The following is a 27744-nucleotide window of genomic DNA, read 5'->3' on the forward strand; positions in this document are numbered from 1 at the left end:
GCTAAGACAACAACTGGTAATGGCGATGAAAGTTTGGGCTGAGGCTAAACAGATAAACAGGACAGGGTACCGTGTAAAGGAACAGTCCAGCAGGCATCAGCTGTGCAGCTGAGTGATCATAAGGTCCAGTGAACAGCAATATGTGAGTCTGAGAGCAGTTCGAATTGGTGCTACAGCACAGCGAGCAGAAAGCACGGCTGTTGTTTGCGTGTGCTAGCGGGCCGGGGCTAGCAGATGGATCTTCGTAGTCGTCACAACGGGAAGCCTGTTGAAACCACAGATGATTACGTCGGCTGACCAGTCGTGATGGATCAGCGGGGCTCCGTGTCGACTCTAGGAGGTCCCGTCCGGTTGACAGAGAGGTAGATAGCCAGGAGATGTGCCTGACTCGAGGCTAGCTCAAGGCTGATTAGCCAACAACAACATCCATTTGGTTACAGCTAGCTAGTTGCGATGATCCGGTGTTAAAGGTCCAGTGATTCAGTGATTCTGGCATAAAATCCGATATGTTCTGGGTCGATAACGCGCTGTGCAGACAGTGCAGACTGGCCGATAATAGTCCAGGCTAGAGCTGGCTGGTAGGTAATGCAGGCCACGGACAATGGTGAAAAACCGCTAACGGTGGCTAATAGCAAGTAGCTGGTTAGCTGGCTACTCCCGTCCGGTAGACAAAGAGGTAGATAGCCGGGATATGGGCCTGGCTCGAGGCTAGCTCAAGTCTAACTGGTGCTTGCTTTGGGGGCAGTGGTGATTAGCCTACAGCAACATCCATTCGGTTGCGGCTAGCTAGTTGCGATCCGGTGTTAAGGTCCAGTGATTCAGTTATTCCGGCAGAAAATCTGATGTTCTGGGTGAAAACCGCTAACGGTGGCTAATAGCAAGTTAGCTGGCTAGCTAGTTTCAACTGGAGATTCTAGATAAAAGGTAAGTCAATAATAGAATCCGTTCCACATTGATTGAGGCGGGTTGCAGGAAAGTATATTTAGTAGAAGGATGAAAAGTGTGATAGGGAAATATGTACGAAAAATACAAAAATATACAAAAAACAGGCTATTTACAACAGAGAACACGACCACACTGCTACGCCATCTTGGTATATTTTAATTGAAAACAATCACAATAAGGTACTTAATTGTTCCTCAGAAATGATTTGATGTTGAGACAAAACACGCTTTATTGGAACGTTAACAGAACAAATAAATATTTTCCACAGACTTTGACTGGGATTCAAACTGATTGAGCGTTTGCAGAACGTTTGCAGAACATTAAAAGCTGCATTGTCGACAGATTGAATCCCGGCCTTAGCGATTGCTAAATTAATCACACACTTCAACAACTGCAATGAATTCCTGCGTCTTAAAGACATTTATTTCAGAGATAAACAAACAAACACCAAATAGAAATTAACAGTTCTCTTCAACGGGATATAATGAACCAAGTCAGAAGGCTTTTCAGTCAACAGTTACGGGGAAAATAAATGAACACAACAGTTAGTTCACCATGGACAGACAAGTCTGAAAAGAGACCATTATGAAGCCACAATACGCCACTACTTGTAATACAAAGCTGTTTTTTTTACAGCGTTTTGGCACAGGTTGAGTGTGTTCCCCTTTCATTTGGGTCATGTCCCCGACATTTTATGGAAACACAGACAAATCTATGAGTTATTATTGATTGTAAAACAGATATGAACGTGATGCAGTATTCTCCATCTAAAGTAGATGATCCAAACATGGACCTTTGTTTTGTATGCAGGACACTGACCCCAGTTCAGATATAATGTTCACCGAGTGGTGTAATATGCAACGATATGATAAGCTATGATATAGTCACTATAATGAAAGTCCATTGTCGGAGATCTGATGAATCTGAGCCAAAAGATACAGTGAGGGAAAAAAAGTATTTGATCCCCTGCTGATTTTGTACGTTTGCCCACTGACAAAGACATGATCAGTCTTTAATTTTAATGGTAGGTTCATTTGAACAGTGAGAGACAGAATAACAGAATAACTTGGTGGCAAAACCCTTGTTGGCAATCACAGAGGTCAGACGTTTCTTGTAGTTGGCCACCAGGTTTGCACACATCTCAGGAGGGATTTTGTTCCCACTCCTCTTTGCAGATCTTCTCCAAGTCATTAAGGTTTCGAGGCTGACGTTTGGCAACTCGAACCTTCAGCTCCCTCCACAGATGTTCTATGGGGTTAAGGTCTGGAGACTGGCTAGGCCACTCCAGGACCTTATTGTGCTTCTTCTTGAGCCACTCCTTTGTTGCCTTGGCAGTGTGTTTTGGGTCATTGTCATGCTGGAATACCCATCCACGACCCATTTTCAATGCCCTGGCTGAGGGAAGGAGGTTCTCACCCAAGATTTGACGGTACATGGCCCCGTCCATCGTCCCTTTGATGCGGTGAAGTTGTCCTGTCCCCTTAGCAGAAAAACACCCCCCAAAGCATAATGTTTCCACCTCCATGTTTGACGGTGGGGATGGTGTTCTTGGGGTCATAGGCAGCATTCCTCCTCCTCCAAACACGGCGAGTTGAGTTGATGCCAAAGAGCTCGATTTTGGTCTCATCTGACCACAACACTTTCACCCAGTTCTCATCTGAATCATTCAGATGTTCATTGGCAAACTTAAGACGGGCCTGTATATGTGCTTTCTTGAGCAGGGGGACCTTGTGGGCGCTGCAGGATTTCAGTCCTTCACGGCGTAGTGTGTTACCAATTGTTTTCTTGGTGACTATGGTCCCAGCTGCCTTGAGATCATTGACAAGATCCTCCCGTGTAGATCTGGGCTGATTCCTCAACGTTCTCATGATCATTGCAACTCCACGAGGTGAGATCCTGCATTGAGCCCCAGGGCCAAGGGAGATTGACAGTTCTTTTGTGTTTCTTCCATTTGCGAATAATCGCACCAACTGTTGTCACCTTCTCACCAAGCTGCTTAGCGATGGTCTTGTAGCCCATTCCAGCCTTGTGTAGGTCTACAATCTTGGCCCTGACATCCTTGGAGAGCTCTTTGGTCTTGACCATGGTGGAAAGTTTGGAATCTGATTGATTGATTGCTTCTGTGGACAGGTGTCTTTTATACAGGTAACAAGCTGAGATTAGGAGCACTCCCTGTAAGAGTGTTCTCCTAATCTCAGCTCGTTACCTGTATAAAAGACACCTGGGAGCCAGAAATCTTTCTGATTGAGAGGGGGTTAAATACTTATTTCCCTCATTGAAATGCAAATCAATTTATAACATTTTTGTCATGCGCTTTTCTGGATTTTTTGTTGTTGTTATTCTGTCTCTCACTGTTTAAATAAACCTACCATTAAAATTATAGAATGATCATTTCTTTTGTCAGTGGGAAAAGCAAACGTACAAAATCAGCAGGGGATCAAATACTTTTTCCCCTCACTGTAAGTTACCGCAGCAGCTCAACAGTGAACTGTCTTAATGCTGCCCAGGTATAAAACTAGCCTGAAATCCAGAACCTGTTTGGTGCCAACATTCCACTCCTTGTACTCCTTGTCATTGCCAAAAATGTTGTTTGGTACAAACAGACTGGAATTCTCCAAGCTAGCATAAAACCATAAAGGCTTAAGAAATATTTCCAGAAATACATGGGTCGGATAACACAAGGACCAGGAGATATACTGTAGGTCGGATAACACAAGGACCAGGAGATATTGGTCGGATAACACAAGGACCAGGAGATATGGGTCAGATAATATAAGGACCAGGAGATATGGGTCTGATAAAATAAGGACCAGGAGATATGGGTCGGCTAACACAAGGACCAGGAGATATGGGTTGGATAACACAAGGACCAGGAGTGAGAATATAGTGGATTTTTTATACTGCAGAAAACAATTGCCTTAAAATAATATGTAGCCTATTCACTTGCAAATAAATAAATTCAGAAATGATATCACAGTGACAAGTAACATTTACACAGTAAAAATTTACAAATAATTTTGACAGACAGGAATAGATTCATTCACTCATACTGCATTGCCCAGATCTCTTCCATGTCTCTCACACAGTTCTTTCTATCAACCCATATCTGCCAGATTTTCCTTTAAAAAAAAGTATATATATTCCCTACTCTGTCCTGGCAATGGGTTTGATAACAAGAGATATGAAGAGATATGAAGAGATATGAAGTGATATGAAGTGATATGAAGTGATATGAAGAGATATGAAGAGATATGAAGTGATATGAAGAGACATGAAGTGATATGAAGAGATATGAAGAGATATGAAGTGATATGAAGAGATATGAAGTGATATGAAGAGACATGAAGAGATATGAAGTGATATGAAGAGATATGAAGTGATATGAAGAGATATGAAGTGATATGAAGAGATATGAAGTGAATGATTGGGTATCTTCCAATATCCACATTCACATACCATTTAGTATGAAGCAATGTTTTGGGGCATTCTGGTACTCTAGTGTGGCACAGCTCTAGTCTTGTTTCCTCAAGACTGGGGACTGTCCTCCTCCCTCCTCTTCCCTGCTCCTTCTCCCTCCTCTTCCATGGTCCTCCTCCCTTCTCTTCCCTGGTCCTCCTCCCTCCTCTTCCCTGCTCCTTCTCCCTCCTCTTCCATGGTCCTCCTCCCTTCTCTTCCCTGGTCCTCCTCCCTTCTCTTCCCTGGTCCTCCTCCCTCCAATTCTCTGGTCCTCCTCCCTCCTCTTCCCTGCTCCTCCCTCCTCTTCCCTGCTCCTCCCTCCTCTTCCCTGCTCCTCCTCCCTCCTCTTCCCTGGTCCTCCTCCCTCCTCTTCCCTGGTCCTCCTCCCTCCTCTCTCCCCTACACAGGCCCCATACACAGCATGGCCTACACCTCCTCTGTGTGGATCTCCTCTGTGTGGATGGCCTCCAGCTCCTCTGTGTGTATCTCCTCTGTGTAGATGGCCTCCAGCTCCTCTGTGTGTATGGCCTCCAGCTCCTCTGTGTGGATCTCCTCTGTGTGGATGGCCTCCAGCTCCTCTGTGTGGATGGTCTCCAGCTCCTCTGTGTGGATGGTCTCCAGCTCCTCTGTGTGGATGGCCTCCAGCTCCTCTGTGTGGATGGCCTGGGTGATGAGGTTAAGCTCTTCACACATGGTCTCATAGCGGTACTCCACACGGATGTCAGGGACGTTGGTGCGTCGGATGTCGTTTCCCTCCTGCCCCTCCTTGATGTAGTGAGGGCCCAGCCAGTAACTCTTCACCTGGAGAGAGAAAGGGAAGGGTAATTAACATGGGAAATGGCTGGAAATAGGGCGGCAGGTAGCTTAGTGGTTAAGAGCGTTGTGCCAGTAACCGAAAGGTCGCTGGTTCTAATCCCCGAGCCGACTAGGTGACAAATCTGTCGATATGCCCTTGAGCAAAGCACTTAACCCTAATTGCTCCTGTAAGTCGCTCTGGATAAGAGCATCTGCTAAATGACTAAAATGTAAATGAGGAGTAGAAATACTTAGGAACAGGCCTAGGTAGATAAAGAGTCAATTTAGTCATGTAGATCAGAGGTTCAAACTTTTTCACTCAGACCCCCCCTTCCAGCATTGGGGAACATCCTGCGCCCCCCCCCCCCTGCATGCGCCACGTCTATTTCTATGTGTACAAGCACTGTTCATGACACAAACGGTTCACACCCCTCTTGTTGGCGGGGAGAACATTTAACAGGTTTAAAGCTTATTTCCTGCAATTCTACACATTTTGTCATGGGGTTGCAGAGAATCAGGATCAGCTTAATATTGCAGATAGGTTGTATCTTCTATCAATGTAATTGTCTGCATCACTTCCAATCCCCCATGTTTTTTATATATATACTCCACTTTATTACTTTTCAACCCCGCCATCCTTTCCCTACTTGGAGTAAATTAGTGAACAACAATGCCCAGGCCTCTACTTCTGGTCTATACTTACTATCTACACCTTATGGACACAGTTCATTTTACAATAATTCTATTATATATATATATATTATTTTTCTCCGATCATTTTCATGATGTCCATCCGGTTTGCTTCTATATGCCATATCTTTCTAACTGTGCTCTTTCCCAAAAGCTCCCAACATACAACCTATATACTTATTATGGACACAGTATGCTTACATTATTAGCTATCTTTGTTATTATTTGTTGTTATTTGTTATTAGTCCCATCCATCAACTCTATTCAATACCTCCCATCTATCTCTTAACACCATCCATATAGGATTTCTATTTGCCATATATATTTCAACCGTACTGTGATGTTTTACAAAAGTTCTGAACCTTTCTATTCTCATTGCTTCTACAGATTGTGAATTAAAAATAAACATTTTTGCTAAAAGTATTATTATATTATTGATCGATTGACTATGACTTTTCAGATCACCCAGTAATGCTAACTGCAAGGTTAGTTCCAGGTAAATATTGCAATCCTTTAGCCATTCCTTGACCTGTGTCCAAAAACAAGCTACAAATGGAAAGAACCAAAACAAATGATCTAATGATTCTGTCTCTTCACAGCAAAATCTGCAGAGCTGGGAAGATTGTATCCCCCATATAAATAACATTCTATTGGTAGCAAGAATTGTATATAATAATTTAAATTGAAAGATTCTAATTTTTGAATCCGGTGTCGTTTTGCGTGTCAGTTCATAAACACTATGACATGGGATCGGTACGTCAAAAATCTCTTCCCAACTATTTTGCTATCTATATGGGACGGCTGTCAATTCTTTAGTCCTTAAGTGAAACTGATATACTTTTTTATTTATCACAGTTTTCCTTAACCAATTATGTTCTTTAATGCAAGGCCGACAGACAAGTTCCTTACTTTCTCCCCCTTCCACTTTCCTCTTCCACTTTTGCGGTAAGGCTGCAATTATTTGGTTGTAATTTTGGGTAAAGCAGACATTTCCATATGTTTTTGTTAGCTGCATGTGCGACATAACTCCACCAGTCCTACCGATGATATCATTTACGAAGATTATACCTTTTTTAAACATTCTGTCAAAAATTAAAGTTTTTTTGTCAATTAGTATATTTGAATTTAACCACAATATTTGTTGCATTATTTGTTCTGTCGTTTCTGGAGGATTACATTGAAATTGCAACCAACTTTCTATGGCTTGTTTTAGAAATAGTGATATTTGGGAGATGATTTCCTTTTCAAATAACTGCAAATGAGTTGTTGTAATCTGAATAAAGGGAAAAAGGCCTTTCTTGAACATTGGGTGAGACAATCTTACTAATTTGCTTGAGAACCAGTTCGGATTTAAGTATAACTTTTGTATGACTGAAGCTTTTAGTGATAGGTCTAATGCTTTAATATTTAATAATTTCTGTCCTCCGAATTCATATTCATTATATAAATATGCCCTTTTAATTTTGTCTGGCTTGCCGTTCCAAATAAAATTGAATATTTTTTTCTCATATAATTTTAAAAAACTGTTCACTAGGCGTAGGCAAGACCATAAGCAAATAGGTAAACTGGGATAATACTAAAGAGTTAATCAGGGTGATTTTTCCACAAATTGACAGGTATTTTCCTTTCCATGGTAGTAAGATCTTATCTATTTTTGCTAACTTTCTATTAAAATGTATTGAAGTGAGATCATTTATTTCCTTTGGGATATGTATTCCGAGTATATCCACATCACCATCAGACCATTTTATTGGTAAACTACATGGTATTGTAAAAATTGTATTTTTTAGTGATCCAATACGTAATATAGTACATTTGTCATAATTTGGTTGTAATCCAGAGAGGTTAGAAAATGTATCTAGATCCTCTATGAGGCTGTGGAGGGATTCTAGTTGTGGATTTAAATGAAAACATGAATCATCAGCGTACAATGACACCTTTGTTTTTAAGCCCTGGATTTCTAATCCTCTGATATTATTATTGGATCTGATTTTAATAGCTAACATCTCGATGGCCACAATAAATAGATATGCCGATAGTGGACAACCTTGTTTCACTCCTCTTGACAGTTTAAAACTTTCTGAGAAATAGCCATTATTTACTATTTTACACCTAGGGTTACTATACATGATTTTGACCCATTTTATAAGAGATTCTCCAAAATTGAAATGCTCCAGGCATTTATATATAAACCCCACTCGAACTTTATCAAATGCCTTTTCGAAGTCTGCTATGAATAGCAGGCCTGGTTTCCCATATTTTCCATAGTGTTCTACTGTTTCCAATACTTGCCTTATATTATCTCCAATGTCTCTTCCATGTAAAAAACATGTCTGATTAGAATGAATAATATCCGACAATACCTTTTTAATTCTATGCGCTATACATTTTGTGTAAGGGGCCTCCAATTTTGTAAATGGACTGGATCTTTATATTTTCCACTTGTATCCTGTTTCAGTAATAATGAGATCAGACCTTCTTCTTGAGTGTCAGATAATCTACCATTTACATAGGAGTGGTTAAAACATGCTAATAACGGTCCTCTTAGTATATCAAAAAAGGTTTGGTATACCTCGACTGGTATGCCATCCAACCCTGGAGTTTTCCCAGACTTAAAGTCTTTAATTGCATCCAGAAGTTCCTCCTCTGTAATTTCACCTTCACATGAGTCTTTCTGTGTGGCTGTTAATTTGACATTATCAATAGAAAAAAATCTCTACAATTAGCTTCAGTTAGAGGAGATGGAGGCGACTGAAAAGAAAACATATGCTTAAAGTACTTTGTTTCTTCCTTCAAAATATCATTTGGTGAATTATGGGTGACTCCGTCAATTGTAACCAGTTTCATTAAGTTCTTTTTGGTAGCATTCCTATGTTGAAGATTAAAAAATAATTTTGTGCATTTTTCCCCATATTCCATCCAGTTTGCTTTATTTTTATGATATATTACACTTGATCTTTCTTGAATAAGTTTCTCAATTTCTTTTTGTTTTTCCTCTAATTTATTCTGAGCCTCTATGTTACAGTTTTTATTGCCATCTATCTGTTCTGTTAGACTTTCTATTTCCTTTCTTAGTATAAACTCTTTTGACCTAAATTGCTTTTGTTTTCAAGATGAGTACTGAATTGCATGACCTCTAAAGGCACATTTAAAGGTGTCCCATACAATAAGGGGATTCGCTGTACCTATGTTATGTTGGAAAAAGTCAGTTATAAATTAATTATAAATAAATTATCATCCAATAGGCTTTGATTAAATTTCCAATATCCTCGCCCACGTGGAAATTCAGTAAGAGTAATGTATATGCCTATTATATGATGGTCCGACCGCATTCTGTCCCCTATCAACACAGCTTTGTACACTCTTAGCATTCTCTCAACCAGCTTCATGAGATAGTCACCTGGAATGCATTTCAATTAACAGGTGTGGCTTATTAAAAGTTAATTTGTGTGATTTCTTTCCTTTTTAATATGTTTGAGCCAATCAGTTGTGTTGTGACAAGGTAGGGGTGGTATACAGAAGATAGCCCTATTTGTTAAAAGACCAAGTCCATATTATGGCAAGAACAGCTCAAATAAGCAAGAAGGTCAGTCAATCGGAACATTTCAAGAACTTTGAAAGTTTCTTAAAGTGCAGTCGCAAAAACCATTAAGTGCTATGATGAAACTGGCTCTCATGAGGACTGCCACAGGAAAGGAAGACCCAGAGTTACCTCTGCTGCAGAGGATAAGTTCATTAGAGTTACCAGCCTCAGAAATTGCAGCCCAAATAAATGCTTCGCAGAGTTCAAGTAACAGACACATCTCAACATCAACTGTTCAGAGGAGAATGCGTGAATCAGGCCTTCATGGCCGAATTGCTGCAAAGAAACCACTTCTAAAGGACACCAATAATAAGAAGAGACTTGCTTGGGCCAAGAAACACGAGCAATGGACATTAGACCGGTGGAAATCTGACCTTTGGTCTGATGAGTCCAAATTTGAGATTTTTGGTTCCAATCGCCGTGTCTTTGTGAGACGCAGAGTAGGTGAACAGATGATCTCCACATGTGTGGTTCCCACCGTGAAGCATGGAGGAGGAGGTGTGATGGTGTGGGGGTGCTTTGCTGGTGACACTGTCAGTGATTTATTTAGAATTCAAGGCACACTTAACCAGCATGGCTACCACAGCATTCTGCAGCGATACGCCATCCCATCTGGTTTGCGCTTAGTGGGACTATCATTAGTTTTTCAACAGGACAATGACCCAAGGCTGTGTAAGAGCTATTTCACCAAGAAGGCGAGTGATGGAGTGCTGCATCAGATGACCTGGCCTCCACAATCACCCGGCCTCAACCTAATTGAGATTGTTTGGGATGAGTTGGACCGCAGAGTGAAGGAAAAGCAGCCAACAAGTGCTCAGCATATGTGGGAACTCCTTCAAGACTGTAGGAAAAGCATTCCTCATGAAGCTGGCTGAGAGAATGCCGAGAGTGTGCAAAGCTGTCATCAAGGCAAAGGGTGGCTACTTTGAAGAATCTAAAATCTAAAATATATTTTGATTTGTTTAACACTTTTTTGGTTACTACATGATTCCATACGTGATATTTCATAGTTTTGATGTCTTCACTATTATTCTACAATTTAGAAAATAGAAAAGTAAAGAAAAACCCTTGAACGAGTAGGTGTGTCCAAACTTTTGACTGGTACTGTATATATATGCTGAATAAAAACATAAAACGCAACATGTAAAATGTTAGTCCCATGTTTCATGAGCTGAAATAAAAGACCCCAGAAATGTTCCATATGCACAAAAAGCTTATTTCTCAAACTATTTGTGCACAAATTTGTTTACATCCCTGTTAGTGAGCATTTCTCCTTTGCCAAGATAATCCATCCACCTGACAGGTGTGGCATATCAAGAAGCTGATTAAACAGCATGATCATTACACAGATGCACCTTGTGCTGGGGACAATAAAAGGGCACTCTAAAACCACCAGAGCTGTTGCCAGAGAATTTAATGATCATTTCTCTACCATAAGCCGCCACCAACGTCGTTTTAGAGAATTTGGCAGTACGTCCAACAGGCCTCACAACCGCAGACAATGTGTATGTCGTGTTTTCTGATGTCAACGTTGTGAACAGCGCCCCATGGTGGCGATAGGGTTATGGTATGGGCAGGCATAAGCTAAGGACAATGAACACAATCACATTTTATCAATGGCAATTTGAATGCACAGAAATACTGTGACGAGATCCTGAGGTCCATTGTCGTGACATTCATCTGCCGCCATCACCTCATGTTTCAGCATGATAATGTCACAAGGATCTGTACACAATTCCTGAAAGCTGAAAATGTCCCAGTTGTTCCATGGCCTGCATGTCACCCATTGAGCACATTTGGGATGCTCGGGATCGACGTGTACGACAGCGCGTTCCAGTTCCCGCCAATGCCAATATCCAGCAACTTCGCACAGCCATTGAAGAGGAGTGGGACAACATTACACAGGCCACAATCAACAGTCTGATCAACTCTATGCGAAGGAGATGTGTTGCGCTGCATGAGGAAAATGGTGGTCACACCAGATACTGGCTGGCCGACCCCTATGTGGTGCGCGCCCCACAGTTTGAGAACCACTGATGTAGATCATGTCATTAATAGATAATTAAGTGATAATGCACGAGAAGCAGGTGTTTAAAAATGTTATATTGATGAATTTATTCATACTATTTCATCCTTCCACGAGATATAGTCCTGACACAAATCTAGGGTTGCTACCCAAGCCGGCTTGTCGTTCGGTTGCCAGAAACGCGACCCAGTAGTTAAGTATTTTTGTTCTGAATCTATGACCCAGTCGTTCGTTCTAAATGTTCTATTGCCATACTGGCTGGCAACGTTCTTATCGCTTGCTTGCTAGCTAGCCAACTACGGCTAACTTACAGTCACGTCAAACAGTGCAGCCAGAATAACAACAAAGTAGCTGCATTTGCATTTGTTTAAGCTGTTTTCTAGTGACATGTATTTTGATACATCCATAACAATGTAGGTCATGTAGGAATGTAGAGAGAAGATATTGCTCTAAACAGCAGTGGTAAGGTTACCTTATGGGAGAAGCCGCTCATCAGAACACTGTTCCTGGCCAGCTCACACATGTCACAGGAGCTGAGCTTCCACACCTGAGCAGCGATGCTGTATTCCTCCATCAGGGGCTCCTGGAAAGGGACAGTATCGATACAAGACAATCATTTACAGACTTAGGGCTGGATTCAGTCCGTATCGCGGAAGATCCATATTTTAGCTCGATTGAAAATTAAAGGCAATGTTCCCGCATTCGCGGAAAATGCATTCACAGTAAACCCTTTTTAAATGTTGACACGGATCGCCTGCGATACTTCCACGATACTGTTATAGTATGTTACCCATATCTGCAATATCCTCCACATACTCATAGTTATAGTAAGTAACAGAACACAACCCTATTCTTCAGAACAACTTACAGTATACAGTGGGTATAGAAAGCCACCAACCCCTTTCAAAATGTTCACGCTTTGTTGCCTTACAAATGAAAACACATAAAATCAGACTTTTTCCGGCTTTATTTACACACAGTAACCCACAATATCCAAGTGTCATTATTAATTTTTTTAAACCTCTGAAAATTAATTTAAATCAAAACAGTAAAATACCCTATTTGGGTAAGTGAAACCCCCCCTTAGAATTGCAATTGCAAACTTGCTGAGGTATAACCAACCATTTTCCAGATCAAAACTCAAGCTAATTCCATCTGTGATCAATTGTAGTGACTTTGATTAGTTCAGAATAAAAGCAGTTGTTCATAGAGGACTCCACTGCTTAGTAGTGCAATTCAAAGCAAATAATCCACCATGGGCTGAAAGGTACTTTCAAAAGATCTACGAGATAAAGTTGTGGAAAGGCACAAGTCAGGGGATGGATATAAAAATATTGAAAAGGCTTTGTCTATCCCTCGGAGCACAGTTAAGACCATTATTAAGAAGTGGAAGGTGTATGGCACTGTTTTAATTTTAATTAATTTTCAGAGTTTTTTAAAAATTATTTATTTTCACTTGGATATTGTGGGTTATTGTGGGTTACTGTGTGTAAATAAAGTCTGATTTTATGTGTTTTCATTTCAGGCTGTAAGGCAACAAAAGGTGAACATTTTGAGAGGTGGGTGGTGACTTTCTATACCCACTGTATCTATACAGCTGCGATTTTGTATTTTGTGGGGCACAGCAAGGGTTTTTATCCATTCATTGTGTTGTGTTAAGTAGTCATTACGGTCATCTACACTATCTACCAACTGACTGTATTTTGTGTGTAGAGCATATGAAGAGTTTTATTCCAAAACGCTATATATACACATTTTCAGAAATGTTGGTAAATTAGCATTTATTGTTTAAAGAAATTATTATTATTTTAATTTTTTTATTATGAAAGAGATTGATGTGTTTTTTTCACTATCTAATGATGGCATGGGGTTGTTCAATGATAGACATGTATTTGTTTAAAATCTATCACTTGATGGTTTCATTTGAGAGAGACAAATACAGTAATCATGTTTTTTTTGCAAAGATTCCATTCTAGCTAAACAATGGATATGGCTAGCGTTTTGCAAAAAAAAGCACATTTTAATACCCATCTAAAATCTATGAATTACAAATCAGAGAACAGTAATATTTGACAAACATGTGAAGGTACCCATTCATTTCTGATGATAAAAACACAAATGTGAAATATTTGTATATACAGTGGGGAGAACAAGTATTTGATACACTGCTGATTTTGCAGGTTTTCCTACTTACAAAGCATGTAGAGGTCTGTAATTTTTATCATAGGTACACTTCAACCGTGAGAGACGGAATCTAAAACAAAAATCCAGAAAATCATATTGTATGATTTTTAAGTAATTAATTTGCATTTTATTGCATGACATAAGTATCTGATCACATACCAACCAGTAAGAATTCCGGCTCTCACAGACCTGTTAGTTTTTCTTTAAGAAGCCCTCCTGTTCTCCACTCATTACCTGTATTAACTGCACCTGTTTGAACTCGTTACCTGTATAAAAGACACCTGTCCACACACTCAATCAAACAGACTCCAACCTCTCCACAATGGCCAAGACCAGAGAGCTGTGTAAGGACATCAGGGATAAAATTGTAGACCTGCACAAGGCTGGGATGGGCTACAGGACAATAGGCAAGCAGCTTGGTGAGAAGGCAACAACTGTTGGCGCAATTATTAGAAAATGGAAGAAGTTCAAGATGACGGTCAATCACCCTCGGTCTGGGGCTCCATGCAAGATCTCACCTCGTGGGGCATCAATGATCATGAGGAAGGTGAGGGATCAGCCCAGAACTACACAGCAGGACCTGGTCAATGACCTGAAGAGAGCTGGGACCACAGTCTCAAAGAAAACCATTAGTAACACACTACGCCGTCATGGATTAAAATCCTGCAGCGCACGCAAGGTCCCCCTGCTCAAGCCAGCGCATGTCCAGGCTCGTCTGAAGTTTGCCAATGACCATCTGGATGATCCAGAGGAGGAATGGGAGAAGGTCATGTGGTCTGATGAGACAAAAAAATAGCTTTTTGGTCTAAACTCCACTCGCCGTGTTTGGAGGAAGAAGAAGGATGAGTACAACCCCAAGAACACCATCCCAACCGTGAAGCATGGAGGTGGAAACATCATTATTTGGGGATGCTTTTCTGCAAAGGGGACAGGACGACTGCACCGTATTGAGGGGAGGATGGATGGGGCCATGTATCGCGAGATCTTGGCCAACAACCTCCTTCCCTCAGTAAGAGCATTGAAGATGGGTCGTGGCTGGGTCTTCCAGCATGACAACGACCCGAAACACACAGCCAGGGCAACTAAGGAGTGGCTCCGTAAGAAGCATCTCAAGGTCCTGGAGGGCCTAGCCAGTCTCCAGACCTGAACCCAATAGAATATCTTTGGAGGGAGCTGAAAGTCCGTATTGCCCAGCGACAGCCCCGAAACCTCAAGGATCTGGAGAAGGTCTGTATGGAGGAGTGGGCCAAAATCCCTGCTGCAGTGTGTGCAAACCTGGTCAAGACCTACAGGAAACGTATGATCTCTGTAATTGCAAACAAAGGTTTCTGTACCAAATATTAAGTTCTGCTTTTCTGATGTATCAAATACTTATGTCATGCAATAAAATGCAAATTAATTACTTAAAAATCATACAATGTGATTTTCTGGATTTTTGTTTTAGATTCCGTCTCTCACAGTTGAAGTGTACCTATGATAAAAATTACAGACCTCTACATGCTTTGTAAGTAGGAAAACCTGCAAAATCGGCAGTGTATCAAATACTTGTTCTCCCCACTGTATAGCGTTTTGGAAATCAACTCTTCATATAAAGCCTACAGACACTGGTACAGCAAAGCTTTTATCCATTCAAATGGCATCGTATATATAATGCACTAACTTCCCTGTACAGTACAATTCACTACTTTTGACCAAATTGCCATTCAGGACGCAGGCATAGTGTTGCGTGGAAGCACTCTGTCAACGATATTACAGTTGAGTCACATGAACAACCTTAGTGAAGTGGAACTGCAGAGGGTCGTCAGTGGACAGCGAGACCATGAGTCCCCTGGACAGATACTCAGGCAGGGGGTTCCGGTGGTAGCTGAGGAACAGACTGTTGTTGCTGAGAGGAGACATGGCGATGCCGATCTGAGCCAGGTAGTAGAGGTACTGCAGGACGGGGGCCTGGAGGAGAGAAGAGACGGGAGGAGATGATTTTGTGTTATATGTTCTGTTGTGGTCCGTGGTCCCTTGTGACTGAAAACACACAAAAAACAACAATTGGGCTCAGATGGTTCACAAGGTCATAGTAGGGCCCTCAAACTCAACTCTGGCCCACGAAGCCAGTTCCACTGCATTTTTTCATTGTTCAAATTAGGGACTCATTTAGACCTGGGACACCAGGCGTGTGCAATTAATTATCAGGTAGAACAGAAAACCAGCAAGCTCCGGACCTCGTAGGGTAAGAGTTGAATACCCCTGGACTAGAGTAGATGACTGAGGCCTTGTCCTCGTTGTGTGAAATAGTCAGTACCTTTCTAAGCAGGAATTCATGGGAGATGTTCAGTTGTGCTTATCCAGAGTAAGTGCTTGAGTGAGTGCGTGAGTGAGCGAGCGACAGAGAGAGAGAGAGAACCATACTGTACCTTCCTCAGCAGCAGTCCATGTGAACACCAGTGTCTATTGTTTAGAGAGTAGGTGGTAGGGGAATTGGGGTTGAAGACAAGCGTACAGTACCTTCCTCAGCAGCAGTCCATGTTCTCTGTATTAGTGTGTGACAGAGAGACTGGTATGAGTGAGTGTGAAGACCAGTGTGACCAGCTGCTGGTGTGACTGTGAGAGGGCTGTCCAACCAGTGCCTACCTTCCTGAGCAGCAATCCATGGGAGATGTTCTCTGACACGATGAAACCTAGGGGGTAGGCGTTACGGGGTAAGAGTTAGGGGCTAGGAGTTAGGGGGTACAGTACCTTCCTGAGCAGCAGTCCATGGGAGATGTTCTCTGACACGATGAAACCTAGGGGGTAGAAGTTACGGGGTAAGAGTTAGGGGCTAGGAGTTAGGGGGTACAGTACCTTCCTGAGCAGCAGTCCGTGGGAGATGTTTTCTGACAGCATGAAACCTGACACCAGGTGATGGATAGGCCCCGCCTCCCCACAGTGAGGACGCAACACCAGGGTGTTGAAACCTCTCTGCCTAGAACACACATAGAGATATCATTGATTGATCGATCGAAAGATTGATTGGTTGTACACACAGTCATAGAGGTACGGTGGGGATGAGATTCAACCATATATATACTGTAACACAACTACACAGACAGAGAAAGAGATAGGGTCTGTATAAGATCCCCCTAAAGTCGATGTCCGTGGCCAAACGGAAATCGAATTAGAATTGTTTTTTAAATTCCCACCGAAATCCGTCTATTTAAGCTAGAGATAACCGTTTTTTTTACATGGGCTGCGCCTCAATCCACCGCATCCGCCGGTCGCCCTTCTGCATCTGCAGTGGAAGGTGTTTGTCAGACCAGGAGACAATCAGTCTTCTCACAGTTTGGGCTACAAACCAATATCGAAAGCTGAGACTCTCACGAACAATGTGTTTTGCTCTCACGACGCCTCACAAGACTCGTCTGAAGGTAACCCGAAACCGGTGTGAAAAATTTATGGAAGTGAATAGGGCATTTCCACGTCAAAGGTATACGTGTCATTCCACGTCAAAGGTATACGTGTCATTCCACTGTATAATAATAATAATAATAATAATAATAATAATAATAATAATAATAATAATAATAATAATAATTCCTGATCTTTCTTAAATCTCTTAGATATAGGACAGACACTTCAAAACATACTTTCTTTTGATTATTTTTTTGACTATCTGTGTTTCCATGTATGACTGTGTTATTCAATGCGTTTGTTTCTATGGGCTAATAGCAGCAAGGCCATATTCAATGTTTCATCAAATAATATTTTTTTTTTTATACCTACAGGGGTCCTGAAATTCTAAATCAAATAGCTAAATGATCCACGGCATGACCATCTTAAAACAACTCCATATGTTAGCTTAGTAGAACCCCAAATCCAAACTGCCCACTTCGTGCAAATCCTTGTGAATGCGGTGTCTTTTCCTATGATATGACATACTAACTCTTTTCAGCCTAAGTTTCGTTATTGGGCTGGGTTTTATTTGAAGGTAACCACCCACCAGCATGGCCTTGTTAATTAATCATAAACAGTTTGTGAGGGAAAGAGATAGCCTTGAATTGTACACAGCATCTCCTCTCACTCTATCTTGGTTCGTGCAGGTGACTGTGACCTCCTCCTCAGACCAATTGGCAGTACGCCCAGAACATTGCTCTGGGAACCATAAGGAGTATCTCAGTTTCAAGGTCCCAGCTTTGAGAGAAGCAGCATTCAGTCACGTGCTGGAACCAACGTTAATAATGAATAATGAATGATGTAAATCATGCTTATATGACTTGTTTGTGTAGCAGTATATAAGGACTGAAAGGGAACGCCCTTTTCAGAGTTCTCATCAAGCTTGTATTGTTTGTGAACCTCTCCGGCCGTGATAACAAAGATGGATTCATTTACATTGAGTTTGAGTCCTTAGAGGTGAATTTCCACGACAAGCTGTTTTGGCATCTTCCATAAATTGTGGCTGCGAATCCGCCATAGAAAGAGTTATACACTCTATTTAATCTATTTTGAATTCAGGTTGTAACACAGCAACATGTGGAATAAGTCAAGGGTTATGAATACTTTCTGAAGGCACTGTATATCATTATGCAACACCATGGGTAACCTCTGGTCATCGTCTTTCAGCTCGAAAAAGTGGATTTCTACTGGTGTGGGCGTTTAAATACATGTAATTTTACCTTGAAACATTTAATTGAAATACTGTAGAATTCCATTCATTCCTATGGAGGACTGCTCCTTCTGGGGGGGGGTGCCAATATGGCCGACCGGTGGCTTCTAAACCTCTCACTGGCCAGTACATAGCAACAGCAATCTAGGGTTTGCGTACATCACTGGTTATAACTAACCGGATTCAGCTTATCAACCAGCGAATTATTAGAAAACAGGTGCGCGGCTAGATTAGGGTTGGACTGAAAACCTACAGGACGGTTGCTCTCCAGCAGAGCCCTGATCTAGCTACTGTTCCCACACATAGCCAAGTGATGAGATAACATGTCATCGTAATGCTAGAATCAGTGTAAATGGCGTAGTGTCATGTGGTCCCATACCTGCGCAGGTGGTTGAGCACGGTCATGTTAGCATACATATAGTACAGGTAGTATGCGTAAGGAGGGTTGTCTTCTTCTGTCCAGTCGGCTGGCAGAGGACTCTCCATGTTGAAGCAGTGATGCTCCGGTTTAGACTCATCGTCCACACTGTCGAAGCCCACCACCTGAACACACACACACACACACACACACACACACACATACAGACACACACGCAGACATGCACACACCATCGTCATCATCGTCGTCATGGCCATCATCGTGGTTCTGTGTGGCTCAGTTGGTAGAGCATGGCGCTTGCAACATTAGGATTGTGGGATTGATTTCCGCTGGGGGTTGAAAAATGTATCCATGCACTACTGTGCGTTACTTTGGATAAAAGCATCTCCTGTGACGTTTATTCTTCTACATCATCATCATCATCATCATCATTGTTAAATACCTGAACCACTAAACCTTGTTGTTTACTTACATGTTGTAGGAAGAGGTGCAGCTCACGGTGTCTGGCGGGGTCGACGGTGACCTCAAACAGAGGCATGAAGATGTTCTCCAGCAGCTCCTGGAAGTTACCCAGCTGCTTCTTGGTGTGGTACACATCACTGTGGAGAGAGAGAGACACAAGCCTCACAAAGAGAGATGCTGATGTAGGATCAGTTTGACCTTTTGAGATCATAATGAACAAGGTTGTATGGACAGGGGGGTGGACCGGATCCTAGGGGGGACCGGATCCTAGGGGGACCGGATCCTAGGGGGGACCGGATCCTAGGAGGGGGGACCGGATCCTAGAGGGGGTGGGGGGACCGGATCCTAGGGGGGACCGGATCCTAGAGGGGGGGACCGGATCCTAGGGGGACCGGATCCTAGGGGGGGACCGGATCCCTAGAGGGGGCCGGATCCTAGGGGGGCACTCCTACTCTGAGATACTTTTTGAATACTGACCCTGGTCACTTTTATCTGACATGACCATGGCTATGTGAAAGGGCTTTGAATCCGTCAAGGGAAGTAGGGCAAAACCAAACAAGACAGAGTCCTCCTTGAATAGAGGTCAGTTGTATTCACAAGACAGAGTCCTCCTTGAATAGAGGTTAGTTGTACTCACAAGACAGAGTCCTCCTTGAATAGAGGTTAGTTGTACTCACAAGACAGAGTCCTCCTTGAATAGAGGTTAGTTGTACTCACAAGACAGAGTCCTCATAGAATAGAGGTTAGATGTACTCACAAGACAGAGTCCTCCTTGAATAGAGGTTAGTTGTACTCACAAGAGTCGTGGGACCTGCACCAGCCAGCGTACGTTGTTAGAGTAGACTTGGTGTTTGACGGCCCACTGGGCCAGCTTGTCCCACTCGTCCCTGCAGCGGCCGTAGATGGACAGACGCAGCTCCACGTTCTGGTATTTACTCTCCTCCAGATCAGCCATCACCTCCTGAGGAGCAGAGACACACACCCGTCAGCAGGGGGCGCCAAGCACTACACGACTTTTACTAGAATACAGTACAACACTCAGCTGTATAGACAACTGCTGGAACAAGGATTTAGAATCCAAATACTTGTCCTGATTGGATGAAGGTACTGTTTCAGAGGCAGCAACAGGGGGTCCAAACTATCTCTACATAGCTCTCTGTCATCTCTGTCAGAGCGCCCTTTCAGAACGAGTCCTAGCTGAAGAGTAGGGCCTTTACTATTATTGACGATGCACTCATTCAGAAGGCACCTTGATGATGTGTCCAAAGTATTTCCCCTCTACATGGTTGTCTGTTTTGATGAAGATCTCTCTCAGGATGGACTCCCCGATGGGGTTGTATTTGGCGTTGAACTTGTCAAAGCGATGGAAAGTGTTGCGGTCCTGTGAGGAGAAAGGAGACGGTGAGACTCGATCAATGTCAAGATGTCAAGTTAGCTAGTCGTCTTGTCTTCAAAGTGCAGTAATGATCGGCTAGTTCAGTGAAAAAGCTCTCAGAAGTAGAACGACTGTTCATCCATTATTTTCTCAAAATGAACCACTCTCAAATTCATAGACAGAGTTATGAATACAAGGACTGACCATCTATGATATCAAAATTAAGGTTTTAACCATGTTTTGAGGCTATACAGTGTTTGTTTACATTTTAGTCATTTAGCAGAAGCTCTTATCCAGAGCGACTTACAGTTAGTGAGTGCATACATTTTTTTTTCTTCCATACTGGCCCCCCATGGGAATCGAACCCACAACCCTGGCGTTGCAAACGCCATGCTCTACCAACTGAGCTACACGGGACTTTACTTTGTTTACAAACATTAGACTAAAACAAGCTTCTATTTTGGGTTCTGATGGAGGATGACAGTTGAACTAAGCTCACGAGGCATTTATAAATAATATTCTTCAAGAATCAATGGGTTCATATCATTCATTTATAAGCCCACGAATGGATGTAGCAACTGCTGATTGCCCTTTTAATATAGTAACTGAAAACTAAATATTGTACAAATAGCAAGGATGGAAGAGAGGTACAGTGGGGAAAAAAAGTATTTAGTCAGCCACCAATTGTGCAAATTCTCCCACTTAAAAAGATGAGAGAGGCCTGTAATTTTCATCATAGGTACACGTCAACTATGACAGACAAATTGAGAAAAAAAAATCTAGAAAATCACATTGTAGGATTTTTAATGAATTTATTTGCAAATTATGGTGGAAAATAAGTATTTGGTCACCTACAAACAAGCAACATTTCTGGCTCTCACAGACCTGTAACTTCTTCTTTAAGAGGCTCCTCTGTCCTCCACTCGTTACCTGTATTAATGGCACCTGTTTGAACTTGTTATCAGTATAAAAGACACCTGTCCACAACCTCAAACAGTCACACTCCAAACTCCACTATGGCCAAGACCAAAGAGCTGTCAAAGGACACCAGAAACAAAATTGTAGACCTGCACCAGGCTGGGAAGACTGAATCTGCAATAGGTAACCAGCTTGGTTTGAAGAAATCAACTGTGGGAGCAATTATTAGGAAATGGAAGACATACAAGACCACTGATAATCTCCCTCGATCTGGGGCTCCACGCAAGATCTCACCCCGTGGGGTCAAAATTATCACAAGAACGGTGAGCAAAAATCCCAGAACCACACGGGGGGAACTAGTGAATGAACTGCAGAGAGCTGGGACCAAAGTAACAAAGCCTACCATCAGTAACACACTACGCCGCCAGGGACTCAAATCCTGCAGTGCAAGACGTGTCCCCCTGCTTAAGCCAGTACATGTCCAGGCCCGTCTGAAGTTTGCTAGAGTGCATTTGGATGATCCAGAAGAGGATTGGGAGAATGTCATATGGTCAGATGAAACCAAAATATAACTTTTTGGTAAAAACTCAACTCGTCGTGTTTGGAGGACAAAGAATGCTGAGTTGCATCCAAAGACCACCATACCTACTGTGAAGCATGGGGGTGGAAACATCATGCTTTGGGGCTGTTTTTCTGCAAAGGGACCAGGACGACTGATCCGTGTAAAGGAAAGAATGAATGGGGCCATGTATCGTGAGATTTTGAGTGAAAACCTCCTTCCATCAGCAAGGGCATTGAAGATTAAACGTGGCTGGGTCTTTCAGCATGACAATGATCCCAAACACACCGCCCGGGCAACGAAGGAGTGGCTTCGTAGAAGCATTTCAAGGTCCTGGAGTGGCCTAGCCAGTCTCCAGATCTCAACCCCATAGAAAATCTTTGGAGGGAGTTGAAAGTCCGTGTTGCCCAGCGACAGCCCCAAAACATCACTGCTCTAGAGGAGATCTGCATGGAGGAATGGGCCAAAATACCAGCAACAGTGTGTGAAAACCTTGTGAAGACTTACAGAAAACGTTTGACCTGTGTCATTGCCAACAAAGGGTATATAACAAAGTATTGAGAAACTTTTGTTATTGACCAAATACTTATTTTCCACCATAATTTGCAAATAAATTCATAAAAAATCCTACAATGTGATTTTCTGGATTTATTTTTCTCATTTTGTCTGTCAGTTGGCATGTACCTATGATGAAAATTACAGGCCTCTCTCATCTTTTTAAGTGGGAGAACTTGCACAATTGGTGGCTGACTAAATACTTTTTTCCCCCACTGTAGCTACTTAAGACCTCTGTCTCCTCCTTGTCCATTCGCGCTCCCTCCCCAGCCATACTTTAAGTATGTCTGAGCACCTCCGGGACGCATGATACCTACTAATGGTGTAGTTTATAATATATACAGTGCATTCAGAAAGTATTCAGACCCCTTGACTTTTTCCACATTTTGTTACGTTACAGCCTAATTCTCAAATGGATTAAATTAAATGTTTTCCTCATCAATCTACACACAATACCCCATAATGACAAAGCGAAAACAGGTTTTTATAAATGTTTGCTAATTTATATATTTTTTAAACAGAAATATCTTATATACATAAGTATTCAGACCCTTTGCTATGAGACTCGAAATTGAGCTCCAGTGCATCCTGTTTCCATTGATCATCATTGAGATGTTTCTACAACTTGATTGGAGTCCACGTGTGGTCAATTCAATTGAAAAGCTAGTACATTTCCCCGTAATTCTCCTTTGTCGTCACAGTGCAACTAGCAACCTGGTCTCAGAGAAAGATGTATAATACTATATGTCCTCCAAGATGTATGAAAAGTCACATCATCGAATTTGTATGCAATTGTACGACCGGGTATGATACTATAAGTCCTATAATATGTAAGACACCGTATGACCGTTATTCCATTCATAATGTAACCTAACGTAACGTTATATACCATACTAAATGGAGAGTCACAGATTGACATACAGAATAATATGAATTGCCCTGAGACCATGTTGCTGTCACCCACCACCACTCACAGCGTGCATGTCCAGTGTGTCCACACTCAGGTCGAAGGCTGTGAGGTTCATGGTTTCGAACACCTCCATGAGCGTCTGTCCCTTGTCTCTCTCCACATGGACTATCTCCCCTGGATACTTCTTCATGGCCCTCTTGATGAACCTCAGCAGGTGTTTCTGGTTCATACAGGACGAGGCGTGGATGTGGGTGTCCACCTGGAATCACAGACATAGAAGAAGATGGATTAGGGCACTTTATCATGACGCAACCGATACAACCAGAGGATGGGCCCCCTGCTCTGAGGAGAGTGGTTCCATTCAAGGTTTCTTCCTTCCTGCTCTGAGGAGAGTGGTTCCATTCAAGGTTTCGTCTTTCCTGCTCTCATTAATATTCCCCAGGAGCATACAGTACCATCAGAGGCAGACCTAACCTCAGAGACTAACAGAACCTCAGAGACTAACAGAACCTCAGAGACTAACAGAACCTCAGAGACTAACAGAACCTCAGAGACTAACAGAACCTCAGAGACTAACAGAACCTCAGAGACTAACCTAACCTCAGAGACTAACAGAACCTCAGAGACTAACAGAACCTCAGAGACTAACAGAACCTCAGAGACTAACAGAACCTCAGAGACTAACAGAACCTCAGAGACTAACAGAACCTCAGAGACTAACAGAACCTCAGAGACTAACAGAACCTCAGAGACTAACAGAACCTCAGAGACTAACCTAACCTCAGAGACTAACCTAACCTCAGAGACTAACAGAACCTCAGAGACTAACAGAACCTCAGAGACTAACAGAACCTCAGAGACTAACAGAACCTCAGAGACTAACAGAACCTCAGAGACTAACAGAACCTCAGAGACTAACGTAACCTCAGAGACTAACAGAACCTCAGAGACTAACAGAACCTCAGAGACTAACAGAACCTCAGAGACTAACAGAACCTCAGAGACTAACAGAACCTCAGAGACTAACAGAACCTCAGAGACTAACAGAACCTCAGAGACTAACAGAACCTCAGAGACTAACAGAACCTCAGAGACTAACGTAACCTCAGAGACTAACGTGACCTCAGATACTAACCTAAACTCAGAGACTAACCTAACCTCTGCAATAATGCTAAATTAATCTTGTTCCCAGCCGGTGATAGCAATTGAGCCTGGGGACGAGGTTAAACCACATGTCAGTGTTTCAGGGTTAGGGTTAAGAGGGAATTACCTTGTGTACGTTGGAGAAGTCTCTTTGAGGGACTTACCTTGCGTATGTTGCAGACTTCTCGGTGTGACAGGGTTAGTGTTAGGTTCAGGGTTAGGGTTAGGAGGGACTTACCTTGCGTATGTTGTAGAAGTCTCTATGAGGGACTTTCTTCTGAGCTGCCAGCTCCTTCATCTCATTCAGCAGGATGTGCATCTGGAACTTAGAACTCAGGTACTGTAACCGACGGTAACAGAATGACTTCCTGTGGTAGTGAGTTAGCACAGACATTGTGTCAAATAAAATCAAACGTTATGCTTATAAGTCCATAAAAAATCTCTATACACTTTACAGTGAAACAATACATTACCAATACTTTACAGTTAAACAATACATTACCAATACTTTATAATGAAACAATACATTACCAATACTTTACAATGAAACAATACATTACCAATACTTTACAGTGAAACAATACATTACCAATAGTTTACAGTGAAACAATACATGACCAATACTTTAAAATGAAACAATACATGACCGATACTTTACAGTGAAACAATACATTAACAATACTTTACAGTGACACATTAAAAGACAAAAACAACAAAGAATAAAAGTGTACAAGAGAACAAAACACAGTATAAAAGACAGGGTCTGTCTGTGTACTCACACAGGTCCGTTGATGATGAGAGCCATCATGACATTCATGTCAGCGATGTACTCCTGTAGGTCTGGATAAGGAAGCTCCAACTCTGTGCTCCTGACACCACAATGCATGTTTTAAGGGGACAATATAAGAGGGGTCAATTCCAAGAGTTCAATTCCCAATTCAATATTTATCCCCACAATTTGACAAATTCCAATTCGAATTCAGTTCCCTCAGGTTTTCAGGCTGTCGCTGTTCAGACAGCCTAGCTATACGGGAAATATAGGAATACAGGTTGAAATTATTAAAAACAAATCCTACAGTAAATTCTTTATACTATGTGCATTAAATCCATTAACTGGGAAATACAGTACAGTGCCTTGCAAAAGTATTCATCCCCCTTTGGCGTTTTGCCTATTTTGTTGCATTACAACCTGTAAATGAAATTGATTTTTATTTGGATTTTATGTAATGGACATACACAAAATAGTCCAAATTGGTGAAGTGAAATGAAAAAAATAACTTGTTTCAAAAAATTATTTAAAATAAATAACGGAAAAGTGGTGCGTGCATATGTATTCACCCCCTTTGCTATGAAGCCCCTAAATAATATCTGGTGCAATAGTTATGCACGCTCAAGTTCTGTTTTTTTTGGTGTTATTTCTTGTTTGTTTCACCCCAAAAAATATTTTGCATCTTCAAAGTGGTAGGCATGTTGTGTAAATCAAATGATACAAACCCCCCAAAAAATTCCAGGTTGTAAGGCAACAAAATATGAAAAATGCCAAAGGGGGTGAATAATTTCGCAAGCCACTGTATATTCCAATTCAATTAAATTCAGTTCAATTCCAAAGATTAAATATGCTTACAATTCCAATTCAAAAAGTCCAAAAAATCTAATTCCAATTCAATAACTTGAAGATTAAAAAAAAAAAAAATTACATTTAATTCTATGTAAATTCTCCACTTCATGAGTGAATTCAAGAATTGAATTGGAATTTCAAATTGAATTGGAATTGGCCCCAACCAAGAATCATACAATTCATTACACCTGCAGGTTTGAAGTAGAGTGTTACCAAAGTCATTTATGTGAGAGAAAGATTTAACGGAAGAAACCAATGATCTCACTTCTCCATGGTGTCCTTCTTAGTGTAGATATGGACGACACCGTTTACCATGTTGCAGCCGTAGCCTATGTCAGGAGGCATACAGGAAGTGTCTTGGTTCTCATAGGGGTGAGTGGCGGAGACAGGAGGGTGGACCGTCTGGTCTAGGTCTAGAATAGAGTAGAAAAAATATATACTGAACACTTTACATGTTGCGTTTATATTTTCTGTTCGGTATATCGTAGAATTAAAGTTATTAGTCCATCAGACACAGAACTTCTTCTCGCTCTGTCCTTAACACCTGCAGATGGTTGGAATGGGCCAAGCATGCTGCCAGCGCCATACCGAGGTTCACACTGCATTTCAAATGGTGATAATTCTCCCAGTCTGTACACTGCGTGGCGGTCTGTGCTGCTAGGTTGTAGAGGGGGATAGCAGATGGAGTGTGAAAATTACTTCTATTGATGATTATGAAACTGTTAGTTCTGAAGAGGCATAATGGTTGGCTGAGAGGCATTTGAAGTTGTGCTAACACCAGAATAACCTTTGACAGCGTGCGGTTTCAAATGTTGAATTTCAATGATGAAAATACTACCAGTTTGCACACGGAGTGACAGTCTGTGCTAGGTGTTTGTGTGCATGCGTGCGTGTCTGTTTGTCTGTCTTTCTCTGTGTGTCTTCTTTACCTGCAGTAACAGAGGTCTCCGGGATCTCCTCGTAGATGCCCATATCTAGAGGTCTGTCACTGAGCTCCTCCAGGTAGCTGGCTGTGGTCCGACAGAAACTCTGCATGGACAGGCCAATGTACTTCTCCCTGATGAACAAGGCCTTCACCACACACTTCGCAGCATCTAGCAGGTCTGTGAAGGGAACCTGGAGGGAGGGGGCAGGTTAGCCATCGGACCTTAGAAGAAAAATAATACTTGTACATTGTAATTTCTCAATCATATTTTTCCTCTTTAACCCACACCCATGAGCTGTGCCCCTGGAACAGTTTTTAAGGGTTAGCTAAGTGCCTTGCTCAAAGGCCCAACAGCAGGATATGGCATGGAGAGTTTTCTTGGGGATATTTCTGTGACCTACCCCACATTTCTCCTCTCCAGAGATGGAGACCCGCTGGTACTCCTTCTCTCCTTCTCGGTCTTTCTCCTTGGGGTACAGGTCCATGAATGCCTGGCTCTGCTCCTTCAGGTATCTAACACAAGACGATAGGCCAGGGGTCAACTGTTACCCTACGAGGTCTGGAGCCCGCTGGTTTTCTGTTCTACCT

General features: G+C 42.1%; 1 protein-coding gene across 2 annotated transcripts in view; it reads right to left on the minus strand.

Annotated features, from left to right (window-relative positions):
* Positions 1-4733: 4733 nt before the first annotated feature.
* The window catches only part of LOC121537725 (AMP deaminase 2-like), a 48984-nt gene continuing 25973 nt past the window's right edge, over positions 4734-27744 (minus strand). For both annotated transcript variants that reach the window (XM_041845329.2, XM_041845331.2), the window contains exons 5-18: positions 27558-27669; positions 27161-27347; positions 26497-26644; positions 25393-25482; positions 24852-24981; positions 23535-23729; positions 20403-20534; positions 19951-20114; positions 19164-19290; positions 18692-18855; positions 16515-16635; positions 15453-15626; positions 11968-12078; positions 4734-5202 (exon numbers count right to left, since the gene is read on the minus strand). In XM_041845329.2, the coding sequence (XP_041701263.1) occupies positions 4828-5202; positions 11968-12078; positions 15453-15626; positions 16515-16635; positions 18692-18855; positions 19164-19290; positions 19951-20114; positions 20403-20534; positions 23535-23729; positions 24852-24981; positions 25393-25482; positions 26497-26644; positions 27161-27347; positions 27558-27669 (2230 nt within the window). In that variant the 3' untranslated portion in view covers positions 4734-4827. The remainder of the gene's footprint in view (positions 5203-11967; positions 12079-15452; positions 15627-16514; positions 16636-18691; positions 18856-19163; positions 19291-19950; positions 20115-20402; positions 20535-23534; positions 23730-24851; positions 24982-25392; positions 25483-26496; positions 26645-27160; positions 27348-27557; positions 27670-27744) is intronic.

Source organism: Coregonus clupeaformis, chromosome 24 (assembly GCF_020615455.1).
Source record: "Coregonus clupeaformis isolate EN_2021a chromosome 24, ASM2061545v1, whole genome shotgun sequence".
NCBI classification, from domain to species: Eukaryota; Metazoa; Chordata; class Actinopteri; order Salmoniformes; family Salmonidae; genus Coregonus; species Coregonus clupeaformis.